General features: G+C 41.2%; 1 protein-coding gene across 1 annotated transcript in view; it reads right to left on the bottom strand.

Annotated features, from left to right (window-relative positions):
- LOC121866792 (dipeptidase 1-like) overlaps window positions 1-21,041 on the bottom strand; it is a 107,830-nt gene extending 86,789 nt beyond the window's left edge. The window contains exons 1-5 of the mRNA XM_042366522.1: window positions 20,813-21,041; window positions 20,115-20,180; window positions 17,651-17,661; window positions 14,558-14,720; window positions 8,123-8,300 (exon numbers count right to left, since the gene is read on the bottom strand). Coding sequence (XP_042222456.1) covers window positions 8,123-8,300; window positions 14,558-14,720; window positions 17,651-17,661; window positions 20,115-20,180; window positions 20,813-21,041 — 647 coding nt within the window. The remainder of the gene's footprint in view (window positions 1-8,122; window positions 8,301-14,557; window positions 14,721-17,650; window positions 17,662-20,114; window positions 20,181-20,812) is intronic.
- Window positions 21,042-21,617: the final 576 nt, after the last annotated feature.

Raw genomic sequence — 21,617 nt, forward strand, 5'->3', positions numbered from 1 at the left:
GGTGAGGTGTTGGGGGACAATTTACTACCGATGTTTGGCTCAGTTATTATGGCGGGGAACACATTAAAGAGCAGGCAAGACAATTCCCACAAGTGCCGTTGTAAAGAATTATTGTCTCATGAGGCCAGAGAACTGTGTGAGGATGTAAGGCGTTCATCTCTTTAAGGCTAGACTGACTTACACGTGAATCCTTTCTTGAGTGACCACTATCACCACCACAACTATCACTATCTCCACCACTTCTGACCACCACCACTATCATCACCACTCACCACCACCATCACTACCACCACTATAACCACCACCACTACACCGGGTGATAACAAAAATTTCACTTCTACAGAGATAAATGACATAAAAATTCACGAGTTAATGATGAGAGAGCAACACAGTGCCATCCTCCTGTCTTGCTCACTTTAACAGGTCTTGGCTACGTCCAGTACCTCCTCCTGGGTACTAGATCACCATCACCTCACCTCCTCCCCCTTCTTAGACTCCCCCAACATCCATTTACTGGGTTCAGATTCATGTTTTCCCGAACCGAAGTCCAATACATGCACAGCCACAAATACCTCCTCTCTCCCTCAGCCTCTCTGCTCACAACTACAGTCATGGTTCCTGCCCCCCATCCTTTGACCCTCCTCCCTTACCCTCTCATTCATCGAGTCTTTTGACTATTTGAGAAGTTTTGACTGATATCTCTCTCTCTCTCTCCTGTTTCCTCATCCAGAATGGCAGCGATTTGGCCGTGTTCCTGTGCCATCTCAGCATTATTTTGAGAAGCAACTTGCACCTGAGTGACCTCCACTCTTCCCTGGACACTAACAAAGGTAGTCTTGGCTGGTTGGATTTTACTCAGTAACTGTATATACATTGTAAGGACGCCCTTCCTTCCCGGACCCAAAACCTAACCTAACCTAACCTACCTTAACCTAACCAATCTTACCAATTAACCTAACCTATCTTAGCGATTTACCTAACTTAACCTACTGAAACTTACCCTAACCTAACCCTAACATATCCTGACTTAACCTAACCAAACCCTCGGTATTATTTTGAACTTTCCGGCCTGAGTTCTGAGTTCAAGTTGTTTTTATCTTTCCCTCACAATGTAAGTCAAACTTCCCCTGATCAGTACCTGTAAACCTCCCCCCCCCCCCATCTACCCTCAAACACACTGGAGGGCTTCACTTAAGTGGTTGGGGGGGTGGGGGGGATGCTGACAGCCGTGTGTTAACTTGGGTCTCTTGAGGTCTGCTGAAGGCTGTCGTCTTATTCCCTGCAGGTGATAACTGAAGTAGCAGGATAAGTAGAATTAAACTACTCTCTCTCTACACTGTGAGCAGTAAATGGGAGGTTGTTGATGCGTCGCCATGACAACGGATGGAACCTGTAGTGACTCTTGGTAGCCGCAGCCTCACATGGTGACCTAGTAACCTAGTTGGTGACCCTGCTGGTTTCCTAGTAGCCTCTGCTGATGACCTAGTAGCCTAGTTGGAACTTTGTTAGCCTCACCAGGTGACTTAGCAGCCTCAGCTGATGACTTATTAGTCTAGCTGGAATCTTGTTAGCCTCAGCTGGTGACCTAGTAGCCTCACTTGGTGACGTAGTAGTCTCTCCTGGTGACTTAGCAGCCTCGCTGGTGGCCTACTTGCCTAGCTGATGACGTAGTAGCCTCAGCTTGTGACGTTGTAGCCCAGCTGGTGACCTACACCTGTAGTAGCCTAGCTGGTGACCTAATAGCCTAGGCTGGTGACCTAGTAACCTAGCTGGTGGCGCGGTAGCCTCAGCTGGTGGCGCGGTAGCCTCAGCTACTGACCTACTAACCTCAGCTGGTGATTTTCACTTTAACTAATCTCTCTCTCTCTCTCTCTCTCTCTCTCTCGGAATAGGATAAGTATGATAGCAACTATTAATTAAACTTTAGTCTTAGGTTCCGTCTCACCTGTCACCACCTGTTGTATCCCTCTTGAGGCCGTCACGCGTCATCCACCGTCATCCAATCTTGAAATCTTCCCTATGCATCACCCACCATCACCCAATTTAGAAGCCTTCACTACGTCATCTACCATTATCCAAGCTTGAAACCTTCACTAGGTTCATCCACCATCATCCAATCTTGATACGTCATCCACTTCATGGCCTCATCCACCACCACTGACGTCACAGGGAAGGTATTCTTAGCCAGGGAGATAATTACTCGGGGCAGGTGTTTGTGGTAACCCAAAGAAGATCATCAAATTCACATTCTATTTTAGGCAAGTTTTAAATTAAGGATGGATGGCCCAGAGCTGCCCACCAACTGATATAGTCCTGCATAAATTTCAAGGCGGTGAATTCAGGTTTAAAATAAAGCAGAAGAGAATAAACCTGACGAGTAATAAATGTTTTCTCGTCACGAAGTTGTGAAAGCATCGATTCTTGCGAATAAATTTGAAGTAGAATAGAATACCTGAAATACGTATGTTTTCCAAATATAATTCTTTGTTAGTATTAAATTCAGATTGAGAATAAATTTACGTAGAATAAAGTAAATGAAAATGACTAGGTTGAGGGGACATGAATTTTGGAGCCATAAATCCAAGTTTAGAATAAAGTTGGATAAAATAGAATTGTAAAGTAGGAAGGTATTCTAAGCTTAACTTTTGGAGGCAGAGAGTTCAGGAGTCAAGGCGCTGCGTCAACCTTCATTTTTATTAACTGGGGAAACTGTCCGAAATTTATAGTGAACGAGACGGTGACTGCTGCCCCCCCCCCGCTGACCGTATTGCCAAGTTACTCCAGGACCCCTCAAAAATGGGACCTTAACCTTTGACCTTTTGACCCTTAATAGCATACTATCTGTAAATAGTGTCTTAGTGAGTGTACTGTATGTGTACCTATAAGGAAAGACTCGTATTTTATCTTTCTCAGGGGATTTTACCGTTGATATTCACACAGAGACATAAATACACACAGTATTGATTTATTCGTCTGATTTAAGAATATATATATATATATATATATATATATATATATATATATATATATATATATATATATATATATATATATATATATATATATATATATAAACGAAATGTAACCAAGAATTTTACGTTGGCTTTCTCACTTAATGAAAAAAAAATCCCCTCATGTGATATACTCTCTCAGTAAAGTCATGAGAGGAGGAGTAACTATCACAAAACCTAACCTAACCTAACCTAACCTAACCTAACCTATTCAGTTGATATAAGGAATAAAGTCGTAGAAACAAAAATTATATTAAAGAAGATTTACATCACCTTAAAGACACGTTACGTAGAAGGAGTTTGTCAGGGGAACGATGGGTTTGAGGGGGGGAGGTGAGGGTAACTAATCCAGTGTGGTGGTGGTGGTGGTCTTGGGGATTGTTTGTACTGAGTTGGAGTGTGTTTGTATTTCATCTCTCATACAAATTCTTTTGGTTTGTGTTCAACAATTTCACAAAAATTTCTTCCATGTATACTTAAAGAAAATATCAACAGACCGACAGATAGATAGAGTGGGAACGAGAAAGAGAGAGCGGGGGAAGGAGAGATAGAGAGAGAGGGGGAAAGAGAGATAGAGAGAGAGACAGAAAGGATGAATTAAAACGTTTCGTATCTCTATGACAAAGACAACGATCACCACGATGACCAAAACGACAACAACGACTATGAAGACGATGACAAACGAGGAGGGACCGGCCAATACTTCTGATGGAACAAAAAAATGATAAAGAACACAGACGCAATAACCCAGACACGAGAGAAATACACCATAAAGCAAACACACGCACAAAAAAACACACCAATACAAAAAACAATGTAATGGAGACAACATGCCATGATACTGAACCATATTTTTATGTTTTTTCGTTTTATTTCTATAGCTTCTTTCATTCCGTCTTTCTTCTTCTATTTGTTTTCTTTTATGTCCTACGTTCATCCCAGTTTAGAATGTTTTATCACAAAGATTTTTTTTCCCTATTTTTTTTTTCCTTTCATGAATTATTTTCTTTTCATCTCTTTTGGTTCTGCTTTTTCTTTTCTCTTGGGTAATTTTTCTTCTCTCTCTCGTTATTTCCTCCTTCGTCTATTTCAATTTTTATACACCACTGTTTTTTTTTCCTTTTCCGAATGTTCCTTCATACAGACATTATATTTTTTTATCTCCCCTTTGTATTTTACCTTCGTCCCTCCTGCGTCGCTTCTCGCTCTCTCCCACGAAAGAAAATGGGGAAATGTGTACCTCCTTCTCTTCACCATCACCAACTGTACCTCCTTCACTTCACCATCACCGACTGTACCCCCTTCACTTCACCATCACCGACTGTACCCCCTTCACTTCACCATCACCGACTGTACCCCCTTCACTTCACCATCACCAACTGTGCCTCCCTCACTTCACCATCACCAACAGTAGCAGGGTCGTGCAAGGTGTATGATCAGTGCCATCTCTGTTTATATAAGGTCATCGAAAAAGAACGCCAGGATTTTAAATGGTTATCTATTACTTTTGGGGGTATTATTTTTCGATTTTAAATGTTTTTTTTTTTCGATTTTAAATGCTTGTATTAATTTATTCGATTTTAATGGGTAATACAGCACGTTCATTTTTTTTTCGATTATAAATGGTTGTTATTTTTTCCGATTTTAAAAATTTATAGTTCTTTTTTTTTTTACTGTAATACGTCAAATCCCGTTTTTCCTTATTTTAAATGGTTGTGTTATATTCTGTTGTTCTTGTTCCCGATGACTCCGTATATCTCACTAAATAATTAAATGCAGAGTGCTGGGCAGCTTGATTATAGAATGGAAAGAATCTGTATTTATTCTTTACATATACTCAATATATTTCTGATTTTTACCCCTAGAAAGACTATGTTTTTGAAGTCAGTGATGAAAGGTCAAATTCACATTGACTTTTAAGTGATGTTCTGACCTCTGAAGCTGCTGTATTTTAGGGGGTCAAAGTTCATAGATTGAATCCAAAATGTTATCTAAGTGTTGACCTTTATATATACATAACCACCCCAGAAACTGCAATTATTTGAAGGGTCCAGAGGTCAAGGTCAAGGTCAAAGTCACAACATTTAGAGTGGCACCACCGAGCATGAGTTGGCACTCGGCTCGGCTCGACACACTTTCTGACCTTTATATCCCTCCCACTGGCTCTCTCATTCTTAGATTATTTTTTCCATTGTTATATTTCCATCTTATTCTCTTTCTCTTCCTTCTCCCAGGGGTAATGTTACGAATGTTACTCGTTCTATTGAGACTCTTATTTTCTCTCTTCATTTCTCTCTTCTGGGTGCCGATAAAATAGTCACTAGTCTTAAGAAGGACAAATCCTACTGGAACCTTAATTCTGCTCGTTAGGTTAAGTTAGGTTAGGTTAGAATACGTTATGATAAGTTGTGTAATTTTAGGTTATAATTGGTTAGATTTGATTAAATTAGGTTAGGTTGAGGCCTTTTGGGACAGGGGGTTGTTTTGGTGTGCAGATGTAGAGGAAGAGGAGGAAGGGAAAATGGAGAGAGGTGAGAAAGGGGGTGTGGAAGAGGGGGAGGGTTGGCAAAGGGGTAAGTGAGTGGAAAGGAAAAGCAAAATAGGGCTGGGCAAGAGGAGAGGGTAAGTAGGGGAGGGGGAAGATGAAGGGAGGGGGAAGGCAAAGGAAGAGAGGAGGGGAAAGGGAAGAAGGGGTAGGAGGAGGTAGAGGGAGGGAAAAGATAGACAAGCAGGAAGGGAGGAGTTAGGAATAAAATAGGGAAGGTGAGGGAGGGATCTATAGACTCGAGATGGTCATAAATATCTCAGGAATAAAGACACTCCAGGTGGCTTTCCCATTCTTGTTGACTTATTTGACCAAGTTCTCTGACAACACGACTCTTTCCTTCTCTGATGTCATACGTTGAATTTAGACTCTCTCCTACTGAACACATTCTCGACTTAGCACACACATGTCCCACTCTTTTTCGTCACAGCTGGAGTCGTGTTTACAAGTGACTGTGGCGGCCACGAGAGAGGAATTCTTGTGTGAGGGAGGAAAATTTTGTTTGTGTTTTTCTGATTCTGAGAATTAAGTTTGTGCCAAAATATATATTGGTAGACAACCTTTGACTAATCATCCTCTAGTCATTTATATTTCATTCATATTTAACAAGTTTATAATCATTCACATATCTTCTAGGAGTTCAATTTCGTTTAATTAATCTCATAGCCATCACAGGTATCAGAGGCAAGGAAAGGTGATAGAACAGGTGTAAAGGTTATAGTATTCTCACCTGGTCAATTATTCTTGTTCCTGGGTAAAAAAGATGTCGGATCACCTGAAGATTAACCCTTGCCTAGTCTGTCTCAAGATTAACCACTCTAACGCTAACCTAACCTAACAGAGCCGAGCCTAACCTAACATTACAGAGCCTAACCTAACATTACAGAGCCTAACCTAACATTACAGAGCCTAACCTAACATTACAGAGCCGAGCCTAACCTAACAGAGCCGAGCCTAACCTAATTCTGCTACAATTCTTACACTCTTCTGACCCACCACAGCTTCACATCCCCACATAAAACATAAAGTAAACATTTTTTTTAATGCCACCAACTCAACTTCCTGTCATTGGTTAATTCTCTTCCTCCTCCTCCTCTTTTTTCCTTTCATTAATCTGCAACTAATTTGTTCTTTTTTTTTCTATTTCCATCTTTATTGTCGATTATTTTCACGCATTTATATTTAGTTTACCCACAACCTTCAGCTTTTTCCCCCTGTACATTGACATCCCGTTGTGTCTGTTCTCCCTCCCTGCCAACACCCAAACTTTCCTCTTTCCAACGTTTACCAATAAAAAAAAAAAAAGATCTCCTGTGGCCTTTCAACAAAATATTCTACTACTGTGTCCAACTCTCCCTCTGACACAGTTAGCAGCACAGCATTATCCGAACACAGCCATTGTGATCCAACTTCCGTGCTGTGTCACTGAGGTTTAAATGTTTTCTATAGTTACCCATTCTTATCTCTTAATTTTTTGTGTGTGTTTTGGTCAATCAATTAGAAAATTTAACACCACTGTCATTACTCACACACACGTAGCTCTCTCTCTCTCCAAAACTGCTTCACCTAGATTTATTAAAAGTTCTCCCATTGCCATCATTCAATAATTAATTAATTCTCTCCCAAGCCTCTAATTAATTATTATTATTTCTAGGGACACACAAGGTTAATGGCTGTAACTCTCATGAAAAAATATAATAGAGAAAATATATCTAACCCACGAAACATTATTTTACTTTATCGTCTTTTTCTAAAGTAAAGATTAATTTTATACTAGCGGTCTTTCTCACCTAAACTAACCTAACCCAACGGTCTTTCTCACTTGTATTTTCAAACATAATTTTTTTTTCTCTGATTTACTGCAGTCATTATTTAACCGGTTCAGTGAAGAATGAAAGCAAATGAACTTAATTTGGGCACATTTTTCTCGCCTTTGTATAGGGCACACACACACACACACACACACACACACACACACACACACACACACACACACACACACACACACACACACACTTTAGAGCTTGTTTGTTACAGGTGGTGATTCTCCTATTTTATTACCACTTCAATAACTTAAATCACCTCGACCACTGCAATCACCTCAATCACTTTAACTACCTCAATAGTCAATGTAAACCATATAGTCACTAATATAGAGTAGAGAGAACAAGGAATCTTTCATTTAATAATAATATATTTTCTGAGAATTGTTCTAGAGTTTAACCCCTTAAGTACGATGACTTAACCTCATTTCATATAATAACACCGTGCTCAAGGGGTTAAGTCATCACACTCAAAGGGGTTAAGTCATCACACTCAAAGGGGTTAAGTCATCGTACTGATTGGAATAAGTCATCACACTCAAGAGTTAAGTCATCATACTCAAAGGGTTAAGTCATCATACTCAAGGGATTCAGTCATCATACTTAAGGGTTTAATTCATTGTACTGGTGGGGCTAAGTAAAGGGGATAAGTACTCATACTTAAGGGGCTAAAGGTGCATATGTACTCACCTGTGATAAAGTGTGTTCAGGTGTATAACATAAGGCAACACTGGTGTACTCACCCGTCTATGAGAGGATATTGTGCCAGGATTTTGTTGGCGGTTTCTAGTCTGTTGTCGAGGGACTGTAAGGGGTCCCCCCGGAGGGCCAGGGGGACCCCCACCCCTACCCCCGCCGTGGCCGCCACCAGGAACACCAGGCCCACCAGCCACCAGTGTCGTGTGCTCAGCTCCCCGCCTACTGTCAACACAGAGACATGATCAGTACTGCAGGATATAATAATGTGAAGAAGATTACTTAATGCTTAAAGTCTAAATCTAGTACTGGCATTTATCTACTTAATGCCAACAGATTTCCTACCTGATACTAGTGGCTATTATATTTTAAGTTTGTAGTTAAAAGTATAATCGACCGAGTAAAGCGCCATTGTGGTGAAAAGTTGTCAGATGAAGAATTGTCTTTAATTTGTCATCACAAGTTCTCTCCAACAGGAATTGAGAAAAAAAATCAGGGACTTACTCTAGGCATGAGCCGATCTCCGTAATTACTTTTTTTACGCAGCAGTCATTGTATTTCTTATAATATAGAATAAGTTATATGGCCTACATCATGTGACCCTGGCGGGCTAAATATTTGGTACTAATGGCTTCTCTATGACGCAAGACTGTGCAATTGTACCTTAGACTTCAATTAGTGTTACTGTTCATAACTGGGCAGTGTTATGTGGTCAAATAATTCGTCAATATGAGGTACTGCAACACCATTTACATGACCTGCACACATATGTAAGAGAGGTAGCAGAACTTTTACCACAACAGTACCAAGCTGGACAGTGAGTCTTAGCTGTCATGGGCACTCGAAGTCAGAGGAATGTGAATTCTTAGATCAACATTCACATGTTTCCATCTAAACGTTCAACTCTTGGGAAATAAAAACAAAAATTCAACCTCGACTTCCATGTTACCCCGAGGACCATCTAAGTTAAACTCGAGGTCTAATTGATACTGCAGCGCCCCGCCTTGCTCTCTTTCATAGCTAATGGCCTCTTCAACATTTTCCCTGCCCAGTGTGTTAGAAATATATGAAATGTCGATTGCATCATCCATCACTTCTGACACATTTATTCACTCCTTCACTTGGTGTCATTACTCTTCACTTTGTAAATCTATTTCATCTTCCTACGATCGTCAATCTCCCATCCAACTGGCTGTTAATTCTTCCATAAAATTTCATGTTTCCAACCTTTTACGAATTTCTGACTCAGTTTTCTTCAATCTCTCCAGAAACGTAACATAAATGGTTATCTTTCAAAACTGTCCAGTATTAGGCTTTACCCCACAAGACGAATGGCAGGTGTGGAGGAGCTCTTCTTATTTTCCACAATTATATCATAATATATCTCGCCTAAGACCCACTTTTTGACGATTTTTACCACATTCGGTTATTGAGTTTATACCTTGTCCATGGGAGACAAATCAGAGCACCTGAAGATTATCCCGGCCAGTTTATTCCACCTGATTAGCCACTCTGACGTTTACCTAACCTAACCCGACCCCAAAGCTAACCTAACCTAACCTAACTTAACCTGACATCCCCAGGTAGCTTTAGGGTAATTAATCATCAGGTGAAGTAAACTAGGGGAACTAAACTTCAGGTGATGCGACAATTTTTCTAGAGTTTTACGTATCTAGGGAAAAGTACCAACAATAACACGAAAATAATAGTCAGTCTGGCGTTATTAATTGTATATAAAATACTCTCTCTCTCTCTCTCTCTCTCTCGTAGGACCCAACAACAGACAGGCGACAGTACTCTCAGCAACCACGAAATTAATAGTCTGTGTCGAGCGCTGACCACACACACACACACACACACACACACACACATGTTCTTGTTGTGTACACGATCTGTTGTTTGTAAGACGAGGTGTTGAGAATCAGATTAAGAACCCGTTGAGATATAGAAAGAAAGAAAGAGAGAAAGAGAGGAGAAGAGAAAAAGGGAGAGAAACGAGAGAAAGATAAATATAGAAACAAGAGAGAGATAGAGACTTGAATAAAAGAATGTGAAAGAGAAAAGGGGAGGGAAAAGAAGAGATAAATGCCAAGCTTGTTTCAAATCACTGGAACGACAGGATAAACGATGAGTGTAGCCTAGCGAGTGATGATGTTGTTGTGGTAGTGAGTGCAGGATCTTGTTTTGCTCTCTCTCTCTCTCTCATCATAGTTTATTGCTAAAGGTGTATCATAAGAGTTAGCCAGGGGTAATGTGTCCTTTACATCCTCAGAGACGAATAACAACAACAACAACAACAATAATAATAATAATAATAATAATAATAATAATAATAATAATAATAATAATAATTTCACCTTTCTCTCCCTGAGGGGAATCAATAACAGCATCTGATCCTAAGGTGAACCAGTTGGATACCTTCTGACGTCTCCAGTAAGATGGAATAATTTTTCACGTTTCAATCTCTTGAGAATTTATCCTTTGATGAATTTATCATTGATTCGTTCAGTCAGGGAAGCGGACTATCTAGCCACGAGAGAGCTTCGCTGCTATCGTTTTAGAATTCCTCTTTTGACTGATTTTCATGGATTTGTCTATTCAGGAAAACGTAGCATCTAGTTACAAAAGAAACCCAGTGCAATCTTTTGAGAATATACTTTAGACAATTTATTATAGATTCATCCATTGAGGAACAACGCCTCATATAGCTAAGTCAGACATAGTGATTTTGGCCGTCATTTTCGTGCCTTAACCTACGTGAGCCAGTTGGACCCGTTCTCACATAACCAGCAGAGTGAAAAATTCAACGAACGAACCTTTTGATAATTTATCTCGTGGCGTAACTTAAAGAAGATGGATAACACAAGCCTCCAGTTAAGAGAGAAACTTAAGGTGAGAATCTTTGAGAATTGGCGTTTGGGTACGAGTTATCTATGAGTTCCTGGGGAGAAACAACTCGTAGTAAACTGACCAGGTTAGGTTACGTTAGATTAAGTTGGGTTTGGTTGGATTACATTGCGTTAGTTTACATTATGTTAGGTTTGGTTAAATTAGGTTATAAGGTTTGGTTAAGTTAGGTTATCACGGTCAGAGGTTACGGATCACGAATTACGGGTCACGGGTCACAAAAGGTGGTATTAGAAAGAGTTGACACCGCCACTCAAGAATTTCAGAGTGGTGGTAGATCGGCAGAGAGCCAGATGGTCCTGTAGTGTGGGAGGCTGGCAGGAAGAGTGAGTGAGAGACAGAAACAGTGTGAGAGACAAAGAGAGAGAGAGAGAGAGAGAGAGAGAGAGAGAGAGAGAGAGTTCCTCAGCTCAGACGACAGTAAGAGTGAAGGCTGGTAGTATACCCTGTAGTCCCCGGTAGCGAGGTATAATATTTTACCACGACACCACCATGATACACTGACTCACTGTGTTGCTCCTCACCGAGAATAACGTAATCTTATCCTGAGTGAATACAGAGCTCGGACATTTTTAATCTACGCTCTATTGCTGGAGTGATTTTTTTACCTTCACTCTGGTTATAGTTGGAGGTATTGTCAAAGCGATAATCTCATCCTCGAGTGAATAAAGAGTACAAAAGAATACAACCTCCTAACATGCACTCAAACTACTACTCTCGAATCGGGTCTCTCAGTGTACACAAACAGCTACAACAAACAAGACAAACAATGTAATATTATCCTTGAGGGAATACCCAGGGTGGCCATTAAACTTACACTCAAGTTGTTACTGCAATCACACTCTTGGGACTAAGTACAATGACATTAGATCCTAGACGTGGACAACAACACACAGGAAGAGTCCACACATTGGTCTATCTAAGGTGAGGTGTACATTTTGTGAGTGGTTTCTGCAGGTCTCTCTCTCTCTCCACGCACACACACACACACACACACACACACACACACACACACACACACACACACACACACACACACGCACACACACACACACCTGGCTACTGGCCCACCCACCAATAATTTACCGGGCCATAAGACTCCCCAAACATTCTTCGTCTGTAAATCTTCGTCTCAGAACCATTTTCTTTGTTGCCTGATGTCGAAACATTTATTTTCCCCGTGTCGTGTCGGAGTTCAGGTCGGCCAGCACACAAGCCGAGCCCATCTGGTAGTCTGTTTCAACCCAACGAAGTTTTTATCTTCATCTTCATTAGCTGGGAGTTGAAATTGTGTCCACATCACCGAACGAGTCCAGTTTTTTTTTTTTTTTTTTTTAGGTGTACCAGCCAATCAAATATTTGGTTTAGTTTTCGATTTGTTTTAATCAATTTTGTCTTTAATTGGAAGTATTTGTTCCAGTCAGCTTCGTTCAATAGGTTGGTTCAATTAGAGAGTTTCAATTTCTTCATCAAACTTAATCTACGTCACTGAAGTAGCCAAATTTTTTTCATCCTTTTTTAAATCAATCAAATGTTTAGTTTTATTTGGGATTTTGACTCGTGTCGTCTTGAATTGAATCCGTCGAGAAAATCATTATCTTGCACAGTCTGATGCAACTCGAGGCATTTCCTTCTTCTTCCCAAAGTCTCAGTCGTTCGTCTCGTAATTTCCTTTTCTTCTAACTAGACAGTGGATCAGAGTCGAGTGGTTGAGAATAACCCTGACAGTTAAAACACGTAACGAGACACGTAAAGGAAAAAAAGGCTGTTCTATTGTTGTTTCGTTTCAATTTATTGTGCTTTTATTGAACAGTACATTTTCACTCATTCGTATAGTTCTTGAGGAGGAAAGCTGTTCTAAGACTCTATTTCAAGCCAACACAATTATCATTTTCATCATTGTCTTCCTGGTTGTCAGCTGTTCGTCTTTAACATATCCAAGGAAAATATTAAGGAACGCACGTGATATCTTTTACTACCTACTAGAGATTTTTATTGACAAAAAAAAAATATATATCGATTCGTCTTTAAATTTATTCCCTCAAGACACCGGGTATTTTTAAGATTTTTTTTTTCAACCCACATTTTTTCCGTTTGCTTTTAGTTTTTTTCAGTCATTCGTCTTGACATTTACTCACATAATAAACCAGAGTTCAAGTTTTTGCTTCAACTGAGCAAAAGTTGTTTTATTCCTTCGTCCTGATCCTTGGTATATTCTGAGACATACCTCCCTCCCTCCCTCCCTCCCTCCCCAACTTCCTTCTCCCCTAGCCTCCCCTCCCTCCCCCCAGCTTCCTCCCTCCCTCATCCCTCCCTCCCCATCCTCCTCCTCCTCCTCCCTCCTCTCTCTCGATTCTTTCCTTCCCCCAGACCCCACCCCTTCCTCTTCCTCACTTCCTCCCTCCTTCTTCCCTTCCCCAGCCTACCTACCAGCCTCCTCTTCCTCCTTCCCTCCCCAGATTCCACCCTTCCCCGCCCCTCCCTTCCCCCAGCTGCTTCCTGAATAATATCTCTCAATGGTGCCAAACTCTCAGGCAAACTTTCTATGTCAAGCGGGATTTTTTCTCCGGTGATTTTTGTTCACACCTTCGTACCCAAGAATTACTAGAAGGAATTATACAAACTTGGACTATTTGTCAACTAGGAGAGAAAAACTAATATATTTTTTTTTGTTTCTCTTATAACTACGTTGCTAGTTATCGTACATTGAGTTAGCATAAAGTGGAGTAAGTTGATCGAGTCACCATTTAACTACCCAGTGTTTACGAGGAGATAAATTGACTTAAAATCTTTTATTTATTTTTTTTTTGCGTCGTTCAGTGTGTCAAGGGGAGACTAATAAAACGCAGTAATTGTATTTGGTCGCGTATTTAGGAGGACAGAAAGAGATCCACAAGTTACTTTTCTAATCTGGTTGCAATAGAGGATGGAGCTACGAAAACACTCCCTCCTGGTGATAAACAATTAGTAGCGGTGTGTAAATCTGTCACTTTTATCCTTGGGAACTGCGTACGATTTCTCTTACAGATTTCAAGAGCAAGCGATTTTTTCTCTCACACACACACACACACACATAGAAAATTTCGTGAATGGTATAACACAAAAAATGCAAATAGAGAGAGAGAGAGAGAGAGAGAGAGAGAGAGAGAGAGAGAGAGAGAGAGAAGGAATAATACGTAGATAGAGAGAGATAGTGAGTCACACCCACGCACAGAAGGTGATAGAGTGACAGAGAGAGAGAGAGAGAGAGGGGGGGGTGCAAAGTGAGTCATACGTAGAGAAAGAAAGACAGACAAAAAGTCACAAAGTCACAAGTACAGAAAGAGGGAGAGAAAGAGAGAATAACACTTACATAGAGAGAGGCAGAGAGGAATAGAGAAGAGTAACACACAGAAAGTAGAGTCATAAAGACAGACAGCGTCACAGAGCTACACATACGGAAAGAGGAACACAGACAGATAGAGAGACAGACACATACAGATAGAGAGAGAGAAAGAGAGGGGTAGACAGAAAGAGAGACAGACAGACAGACAGACAGAGATTCTCATAAACTGAGTCACCTGCGCCTACCTCACCTTTCCGTCTCGTAGCGAACCCGTTAGAGGAATTGGACCGTGGAGAGTCTAGGTAGGAGAGCTGTGTGTACACGGTCGAGGGGTCGTGACGACAGGTGTCTGCACTACAGCTGCTCTGACTGCGAGAGATGTGCGAGACAGCAGGACACCCCTCCACCAGGCTCTGTAAGGGAGAGAGAGAGAAATACAAAATCAATTGCTGTGGGTGTGTTACAAGTGATATATACAGTGGTGGAACACTTCTCTCTGGCTCTGTGTGTAAGGGGGAGCACGAGAGAGGTACAAAATCAATTGCTGTGACTGTGTTATAGTTGAGACACAGCAGGACGCCTCTCCACCAAGCTCTACCGGGAGTCGAGAGAGATAAACACACGGGATCAGCTACCGTGGTAGTGGTTCAGGTGCAATACAGTAGACCACCTCCCTTCACCAGCCTCTGTAGGGGATAGGAACGAGAGAGAGGGGGGGGGGGAGAAAGGAAGAAACAGAGAGAGAGGGGGAAGAAAGAAACAGAGAGGGGGGTGGAGAGATAGGGGGAGGAAGAAGGAAGGGAAGGAGAGACAGACATACAAAATTAATCTCACAAATACATCATGTTCTGAGGAGGTGTTCATAGCCACAACGCCACACACAAGCAACTATTTAATAACCAAACTATAGACGGAGGAAAACAAAAACACACACAGAATAACGAATAAAAAGATGAATATGTAAATACAAAAGCAGACTGGGTCGACATTACCGTGTGGGTGTAAAGCACGGGCCTCGGCTGCAAGAGGAGGACACAAATTAGAATCGACAGAAACGACGTGGTTGAGAGCGGTGTGTGAGGGTGAATAGAATACTGAGACTAAGAAATGCAGATAGTCGGTGAAGATGTAAGAGGGAAGGAAAAGTGTCGGGCTGAGATGCTGAGATTTAATTAGCGTTTCTTGAAGTAGCATTGGACTTATTGAGAAAATAGGTTCTAGTGATTCACAGGAGGATGCTAGGAAGGAGAGAAGAAGGGATGGGGGATAGAGGAAGGAGATAAAAGTATGGGGTGAAGGATAGACATTCAGGGAGAAGCGGTGTGTGTGTGGAAAATATGACAATGAATGTTAAGAATAATTTAATGTCAGCAGTAGAATAAGAACTAGTAGTAAAGGTTTTATATTGGATTAGGTAATTTGATAACACATCTTCAGTACATTCAATAACTCTACGCTGACTACTCTGAACCTTATTTTAATTTACGCTGAACCTTTTTTCTGCCTGCAGGTGGTATTCTGATGGGATCCGATCGTCCTACCTTGGTGTCAGTAACTCTACCCCTCAACTTAATTGTAACTCCTGTATCGAATCTGGTAAGTTGGTATTGTTGTTCTAATTCGTAAAGTTTGTATTGCGGCCTAAGGTCTTTCAGGTACAGCTAACACAGTCAATTTCTTTACTATATAATAAAATGTTTTAAAAATGTCTATAAAATATTCTTCTAAAGGATTGATGACACTTTCCCAAAATTACGTACTATAAAAATGACAAATTCATAGAACGACAATTACCAGGGCAGAGAGAGAGAGACAGAGAGAGAGAGAGAGAGAGAGAGAGAGAGAGAGAGAGAGAGAGAGAGAGAGAGAGAGAGAGAGAGAGAAGCGTTGGGATACATTATCAAGTTTTCTTATTGTTCTCTATTATTTTTTCGTCCTTCAAGAGAGACAGCAAGAAAAATAGTTAGAGATAGATAGATAAACACCCAAAATACAAATTAATAAAAGTTTTGCCACTTCTTCCATTACCTTTTCTCTTCACTTCAGTAAATTCCGACTGGGGTGAAATTGAGAACTTACAAAGAAAAAGAGGGAAAAAAAAAGAACAATCCTCTGGCTCATCCATCAACATTTTTATCACAAGCGCCTCTGTTGGCCTGGAAACTGTAAGGCAGAAAGTGGGGGGTGATTCGTCTCCTGATTTTATGGCTCGCCCACCTAGTGTTACTTTCTCACTTCACTCGCTTTACACACTCAATCACTCTCGCTTCACTCTCTCTACACACTCACTCTCTCTCACTTCACTCGCTCTACACACTCACTCTCTCACTTCGCTCGCTCTACACAATCACTCTCTCACTTCACTCGCTCTCTTGCTTCACTCTCTCTACACAATCACTCTCTCACTTCACTCGCTCTACACAATCACTCTCACTTCACTCGCTCTACACACTCACTCTCTCACTTCACTCGCTCTACACACTCACTCTCTCACTTCACTCGCTCTACACACTCTCTGTTGATGTTAATGCCACTGTAGTTCTCATTTTTATCTTTGTATTCCCTGTAGTATCAGATTTACTGTAGGTTATTGTATTTTTATAAGGTTGTATTCTTAGGTTATTGTAGGGATAAGTTGTTGTATTTCCAGGTAATTGTATCTTCATTCCTCAAATTTAGTACATTAATTCTTCTCTTTGATATATTAACTCAGTAAATCATTTCAATAGCGCACGCACACACACACACACACACACACACACACACACACACACACACACACACACACACACACACACACACACACACACACACACACATACACACACACACACACACACACACACACACACATACACACACACACACACACACACATACACACACATACACACACACACACACACACACACACACACACACACACACACACACACACACACACACACACACACACACACACACACACACACACATACACACACATATACACACACACTCACACACACCACAACTATTCTGAGACTATAAATTTTCTGTGTTTTTTTTTATTGTTATTGTTTGGGAAAATTAATAGTCGAACATTTGAGGATACGACCTTGCATTTACACCTTAAGGGCTTCAATATTCTGAATGGTCACACTTGTTGGGGTTCTATTTGTGTGTGTGTGTGTGTGTGTGTGTGTGTGTGACGTCATTGAAGTTAGATTAACCCGGAATAGAACAAGGTTATACACTTAGGTACTAACTGGCCTGGTGTTGATTGACGATTCGCCGCTGGGAATACACAGTCATTGAGGCAGAACTACAGATTGTTAATTAACCTGAGCGAATGTAATCATACCTGTAGGGTTCCTGAGGTGACAATGGAATAAATTAACAGTTAACAGGTAATATGACAGGTTGAAATGACCCAACATACATACAGTACATACTTACACTCACATATCTTCACACATACATAAATACACATACACACCTATATCTACGCACATACATATATCACATGCACATAAAACTAACATACACACCACTTTCACCACCACTACCACGATATTTTACAACTGGAGACAAGTTAGTAAACACTGGTTGAGAGCTGTGTCGTCGCTTGAGGTATATAGTTATCGTTACGAGCAGGCCTTGTGTGTGTGAGACAGACAGACAGACAGGCAGACGGACAAGCTTAGACAGGTGGGATGAGAGAAAAGGGAACCGAGACAAGGAAAATGAAAAGGAGATGGGCATACCACGATAAAGGGAGAGAAAAAACTAGGAAAACAAAGATAGCCACAAACAGAAATGGAAAGAGAGAGAGAGAGAGAGAGAGAGAGAGAGAGAGAGAGAGAGAGAGAGAGAGAGAGAGAGAGAAGACGGTAGTGACAATAAGAAGTGACCATTGGTGTTTTGTTAAGGATGACGGTGCCGGTAGCCAAGACTTATCCCGTCCACTGACAGAGATAATGAGAGACAGAGAAGTGAAGAAAGGTACAGAGTTAGAGAGAGAATTAAAGAATGATACATAAATACATTGAGAGATAGAGGTAGAATTAAAGTGAGAAATCGATACAGTAAGAGAGATATTAATAGAGAGAAAGAAAGAGATGGAGATAGAGAGAAAAGGTGAAGCCTAGAATGTAGTTATAGTCTCGCTAGTTAATTCACCCACTGAGAGACAGACAGACAGACAGGGACATAATGAGGTAGTCAGAGAAATAGGATAAGATTTGTCATGATAAAGAGAAAAATAGAAAATGAAAGAGACGTCAAGTATAGAGACTAAAAAGAGACAGAAAAGAGTATTACACAGATAGTTGTAAGAACCCAGAGAAAGAGAGACTGAGACTCATTGAAAAAATATTAAAAGAGAGATAAAGTGAGATGAATGCACAGAAATAATGAAAAACACATAGAGTAAAGATAGACTAACAAAGAGAGAGAGAGAGAGAGAGAGTGAGAGACTTTAAAATAAACATACAAACTATCTCCCAGGACTAGAGAGATGTTTCCTCTTTAAAATACAAAGTCCTTGACCATCATTTGTGTGGTTCACCGTCTTTGGAGCCAGTGACTGACCCCCTGACACCCCCTATCCCCCGACACCCCCTATCCCCCGACACCCCCTATCCCCCCGACACTCTATCCCGACATCTCCCTACCCATCCCATATCCCCCGACACCCACTCATTCCCCCATCCAGACCCTGCCACCCCCGGGCTCTCAGGGCCAATTTTACGATGGTCGGGGAAATCACTGTGTCGATATTTATAGGAAAGGGACATGTCGGTTTTGTCCTCCTGTCACCGGCCAAGACCTGTACCTACAACTGTGTGTGTGTGAGGGAGAGGGAAGAGGAAGGAGAGAGAGGAGAGAGAGAGAGAGAGAGAGAGAGAGAGAGAGAGAGAGAGAGAGAGAGAGAGAAAGAGAGAGAGAGAGAGAGAGAGAGAGAGAGAGAGAGAGAGAGAGAGAGAGAGAGAGAGACCATAATAAGGACTAGCAGTCTCCGCGGCCAATTCATCCTGTACGGACTCCTGGCTCTTGGGACGATGCTGAACAATATCCGCGAGGGCTGATGAGACAGACAGACGAGAGAAAGAGACGGGGAGTCGGAAAGATGGAGAGACTGAGAGACGGAGAGACTGAGAGATAAAGATAAGGGGAGGCAGACGGAGAGAGAGATCGGAGGTTCACGTTATATGTTTTTTATGATTGATTTTGGATTTCGTTCAGAGAGAGAGAGAAAAAAAAAGTATATTACATCCTAGAGTTCCCTTCCGAGTTGTTTTGCTGTAGATAATAAAAAGTGATTTAGGAGGAGGTAATACAAGTGTGTCAAAGAGGATTTTGTTTGACTAGTGAACCAAGTTACCGTCACTGATCCTTGACGTGGGCAGATGATCAGGTCACCTTCCTTATATTGCAACATCCTGCTGGTTATTATTATAGTACACACACACAGTATATATATGTATATATATATATATATATATATATATATATATATATATATATATATATATATATATATATATATATTTAAATTAATTAGGTTCAGGAGAACTTTAGAGAAGAGAACAAAGATCGTTCAGGGAAAATTAAGATAATTTTCCTTGACTACTCTTGGTTGTGATCTCCCGCCATCGCTTGTGTTATCTTCCAGGGGTCATTTTAATTATAGTTCATGATTTTGCAAGAAACAAGACTAACACAATAATGTCCTCACACACACACGCACAAAAAAAATCATCGCACTTCGAGGACTTGCTTGAGCTACTTGCACGAGATTCGCAGCCTGTGTGTAGACGCATTACCTTCCTGGTCTCTACCCTGAAGTGTAGCTACAGTACTGTAGGTGAAGGCGCTGGAGTCCCTCGAGGCTACCGTGAGTTTAAAGACCAGATCATTACAGATATCCAGGGATGTGTCACCTCCGGGACTAAATACTCTCTCAACATTGTGTGACACAACATTGCACAAGACCTAAGTCCTTCTCTCTGCCTCACAGTCTTGAAGCTTCCCACACCTTCCGTGTTGCTGTATAAGGTGGCAGGGCGACAGAGTATACCCGTTAATTGTTCGTCTTCAAAGGCAACGTTGAGATCCTATTTGGCGACTGTCAGGTCTTTTGGGTCTTGAAGTTGTCGGGTTTCCTGTGTGCTGGAGAGCGACTGGTGGCCAGGCTTCCTTCTGATGAAGTCACTGACTTCATTAAGTCTTATATGTCATCTCCAGAGGACATATTGTTTACAACGTGTTGGTCTGTTCATGCTTTACTATAGACGCATTGGCAGTCTGTGTAGATATATTGAGGGGCTGCCTCATCACTGTGGTGTATGGACTGAGGAGAAGATCGCGAAGGCCAGTAGGAAGTCCCCTACACAAAGTCTCTGTGTGTGTGTGTGTCAGATACTGATGCTCTTCCGCGGTCATGGCTGAGAGAATTGTCTCCATAATGGACTTGTTCAAGTGGGCTTCTGTGTCACCTGCCTGGGTTATGAAAGCAACCCACAGGGTGGCTGCCTCTGTGCCTCTACTAAACTTGGCACGTGCACTCCTGCAGCAGTAATGAGACGTCCTCGGAAGATCTTCATTAACAGTTCTTTGTATGCTGCGCTGGAAGATGTTGGAAATTCTATTTGGGAAGCCTTGAGGAGACCCACTCCTCCAAGATGGACCGGCAACCATGATCGTTCCCATTGTGAGTCATTCAGGCAGAGATTTAGGGCTTCTGTGAACATGAGTGTAAGGAGCTCATCGTATACCCTAGTTTATAACTGTCGGGGGACGGGAAGCTGGCCAGGAAGTACTTTATCCCAGGTAGAGAAAGACAGTACGTACCCTCAAGGTGACCTCTTCTGTCGTGTCACCTCCTTGTGTCATAATGTGTGTGTGTGTTTTTACCTCGTATATTAATACTGTGTCGTAATTATGATATTATTGTCTCCACGTGGGTGTCAGCGATACAATAGCGAGGAGACACTAATACGCGCTCCCATGATTTACCTCACGACTCACAACACTGTAATTATTTCTAAATTACTGTGGCGCTTTGTTCCTGCTCTTCGCTAGAGAAAATAAAAGCGGATTTATCGCACTTACCAATAAAATACTTCCTTAGTTTTATGTACAGCGTGAAAAAGACAGCGAAGTAGTTTTATACGTTGCAGAGTCACGTGACATATGGTGACGTAGTGACCTTAAATTCCAGGAAGTAGGTTATTTTTTACTTCATCATTTTGTGTCTTGAGTTCACGTCTCATTTTCTTCTTCTATTTTTAGTCTATGTATCTCAATTCCCCTATTTTTTTTTTAAG

The sequence above is a fragment of the Homarus americanus genome, unplaced genomic scaffold (assembly GCF_018991925.1).
Source record: "Homarus americanus isolate GMGI-L3 unplaced genomic scaffold, GMGI_Hamer_2.0 scaffold31032, whole genome shotgun sequence".
In the NCBI taxonomy this organism is placed as follows: domain Eukaryota; kingdom Metazoa; phylum Arthropoda; class Malacostraca; order Decapoda; family Nephropidae; genus Homarus; species Homarus americanus.